At 37.5% G+C, this 3,294-nt stretch overlaps 1 protein-coding gene across 1 annotated transcript; it reads left to right on the top strand.

Annotated features, from left to right (window-relative positions):
* On the top strand, positions 1-1,474 carry rprmb (reprimo, TP53 dependent G2 arrest mediator candidate b). Its single transcript, XM_051712443.1, has one exon. It carries the CDS (start codon positions 263-265, stop codon positions 578-580), a length of 318 nt encoding a protein of 105 aa, XP_051568403.1. The 5' UTR covers positions 1-262; the 3' UTR covers positions 581-1,474.
* The last annotated feature ends 1,820 nt before the right edge of the window (positions 1,475-3,294 follow it).

Genomic DNA, 3,294 nt, shown 5'->3' with positions numbered 1-3,294 from the left:
GCAACGTGAACCTCTGCTGAACTGAACTCTGGTCGCAAGAGATGATCTCACCATTGACAGTGTGAGTTCTCAGGACTCAGACCCTTTCCTCTAAAAACCCGAGCCTTTAATTACCTCCACAACAGGTCCAAGAAGTACCAACTGCATGTCTGCCCTGAAATCCTCTCAAGACCTCATTTGCTCTCGTAACTTTACGGAACTGAGGGAAACTTTTTCACGCACCTGCTCCTGTGTTCCCAAGGACCCCGGAGAGTAATTTAGGATGAATTCAACAGTCTTCAACGACACAAACAGTGGATTGTTTTCCAACAGAAGCAGCGAGAGCTTTCTTTCGTGCTGTAATTTGTCCTCTGTGGTGACGGACAGCGGGTTCGTGTCCACGGCGCTAGACGAGCGGAGCGCGTTCATCATGCGCGCGGTGCAGATAGCGGTGATGTGCGTGCTCGCGCTCACCGTGGTCTTCGGCATCTTCTTTTTAGGCTGCAACTTACTCATTAAGTCCGAAGGCATGATCAACTTTCTGGTCACGGACAGGAGACCGTCAAAGGATGTTGAAGCGGTCATCGTGGGAACGTATTAGTGCGCAAAAGTTTCTTGGTCGCAGTGTGCTGCATGGCTAGATATGAGACACTGGAGATGCAAGCACTGGTAACGTGGAACTAGCACCTCAAAGGTGTCCTGCTGTGCGCACATTGTCTTACCTGACATTTGAAAAAACTAGGACATTACATTTGTTAAGTACACTTTTACAGGGACAGTCTTATTGGAAAAGTCTACTGTAGTTTGGCAATATTGAGTTCCCCATGAAACAATAAGGGCAGTTTGAGGTGACAGACGAAAAGTGTTTGGTGCTGACTGGAATTATTCAGTGAGAGAAAAAAATCTCCTTGACAGAGACGGGACTGCTGAACCAACTACATTGGCCATAAGTAATTAATATACATGCACGTAGAACAAACACAATAGTTAAAGACTGCTCAGATTTATGTGGGTAAACACTGCATGCATTTTGAGTGCTGCACGAAGGAGGTCCCCATTTAAAACAAAGGACACTTTTTGCACTGTTGGTGTAGCTAATGAACTTGTTTATACTTGGATATCCAGCTAAATGTGTTGTGAGATCAATTGTTTGTTAGATTTACAATTAAATTTCTGAAGATTTTACAATTTGTCTAGAGAAACTGTGGTTTGCATGTATTGTCATGTGAATCTGCATGTTTTTGAGGCTTGGGTGATTCCGTACCATGTTTAATGAAAAAACCTTATTGAACTTCATTACAATGATGTAAGCATGCCACTGATAAATGCAGTGATGATAACCATGTGCAAAACTTCTGACTCGAATTTTTTCAAAGCACAGTGCCATGTGGCAAGTCCAAAACAACTGAATCATTATTATGTTTTTTGTCTTTTATTCGCAGAAGCAGATGAAATATGTGTGTCACTTTAAAAAAAGAATTGTTGAACAAAATTTAAAAAAACATGCAAAACATGATGCAGTAAGATTGTCTTAATAATTGCTTTGTTTAGTCAATGTGAATTTGTTTGTTCACCAAATGCAAAAAATAATGTTGAGAGAACTACTAATTTCTTGTTCAGACAACTATCAAGTTGCAATATGAGAACTTTTATTTCGTCATCACTTCAATTACTTTTACATGAAGTTAACTGCAATCTTTGCCTCTGAAGAGAGGTATGTCTTGCAAGTATGTGCAATTGTTTGACATAGACACACAACAGACCACAACACTTAAAGGGATAGTTCATCCAAAAATGAATATTCTCTCATCATTTACTCCCAGATGCCATCCCAGATGTGTATGACTTTCTTTCTTGTGCAGAACACAAATGAAGATTTTTAGAAGAATATTTCAGCTCTGTAGGTCCATACAATGCAAGTGAATGGGTGCCATCATTTTGATATTCCAAAAAGCACATACAGGCATCATAAAAGTAATCCATATGACTCCAGTGTTTTAATTAATATCTTCAAAAGCGATATGATAGGTGTGGGTGAGAAACAAATCAACATTTAAGTCCTTTTTTGCTAGAAATTACTCCCTGCCCAGTAGGGGGCGATATGCATGAAGAATGTGAATCACCAAAAACACAAGAAGAAGAATGTGAAAGTGAAAGTGAAGATTGACTGAGCAGGGAGGAGAATTTATAGTAAAAAAGGATTCAAATATTGATCTGTTTCTCACCCACACCTATCATATCACTTCATTGATTTGAGTCTAGAGTCTTATGGATTAATTTTATGCTGATTTATGTAATTTTTGGAGCTTCAAAATCTTGGCACCCATTCACTTGCATTGTATGGACCAACAGAGCTGAGATATTCTTCTAAAAATCTTTATTTGTGTTCTGCAGAAGAAAGAAAGTCATACACATCTGGGATGGCATGAGGGTGATTAAATGATGAGAGAATTTTAATTATTGAAGCATTAAGTTAAAAGATGAGCTTCTAACATCACCACACAACAACTGACTAACAGTGGCAACAAAAAACAATAACAGCATAAATAAAGTCAGTAAACAGCAAAAAAAATAAAAAAATAAAATAAAATAAAAAAATAATAAAAAAAGAAGCCTATAACACTATTTATTACATATAAATTATTCATGTTGCAATGCATGCTGGGAACTTGCAAATCAGAAACATTGTTTAGTCTTAAGTAGTTTGTTCAGACAACTCTGTTAACGTGTTTTTTTTATAGATGCAAAATAACAAACATTTTGTAGTTTTTGAGACTTTTTATATGCTGAATAAAAAGCTTTTTTTTTTTTTTTTTTTTTTTTTTTTACAGTGATGTCATTATCAGACAAGACTAAACCTATAGGGTGGGAAATTTGGCCTTGAATAGTTGCTTTCTTGTCTTTGGTGAATCATCATCTCATGAAATACTAATTACATAAACTATCTAGGTAAACTTGTGTGTGATAAACGCATAAGTCCCCTTCCAAGAACCCCTCTGAACTGTCTTATAAAGGCAGAACAACTCAATAAATTACCTTATAATTTAAAAGAACATGACACTGAGTTTACCTACATATATGATGTGCATCTATTAACCAGTATAGATCACCCCCTTACCTTAACTGCATATGTCCAGAGCCGTGTTTGTATACCTTAGGCATATTTCCACTCTACTACACAAAGTGGTAAGCCAAACAGCTGTGCAACTGATAAACACTCTGAATCATAAAATGGGTCAGAACTCTGGGTTGGGTAGAAGGTTAAGGTTTATGGAACTCACTCATCACACTAACTACACTCTGGAGTTTCCAGGG

The sequence above is a fragment of the Myxocyprinus asiaticus genome, chromosome 12 (assembly GCF_019703515.2).
Source record: "Myxocyprinus asiaticus isolate MX2 ecotype Aquarium Trade chromosome 12, UBuf_Myxa_2, whole genome shotgun sequence".
Lineage (NCBI taxonomy): Eukaryota > Metazoa > Chordata > Actinopteri > Cypriniformes > Catostomidae > Myxocyprinus > Myxocyprinus asiaticus.
The sequence above is the reverse complement of the archived record's forward strand: the minus strand, read 5'-3'. Positions and strand labels throughout refer to the sequence as shown.

What these genes read in the sequence shown, in the direction of transcription:
- rprmb (XM_051712443.1), top strand. Translation starts at nt 263, where the DNA reads ATGAATTCAACAGTCTTCAACGACACAAACAGTGGATTGTTTTCCAAC.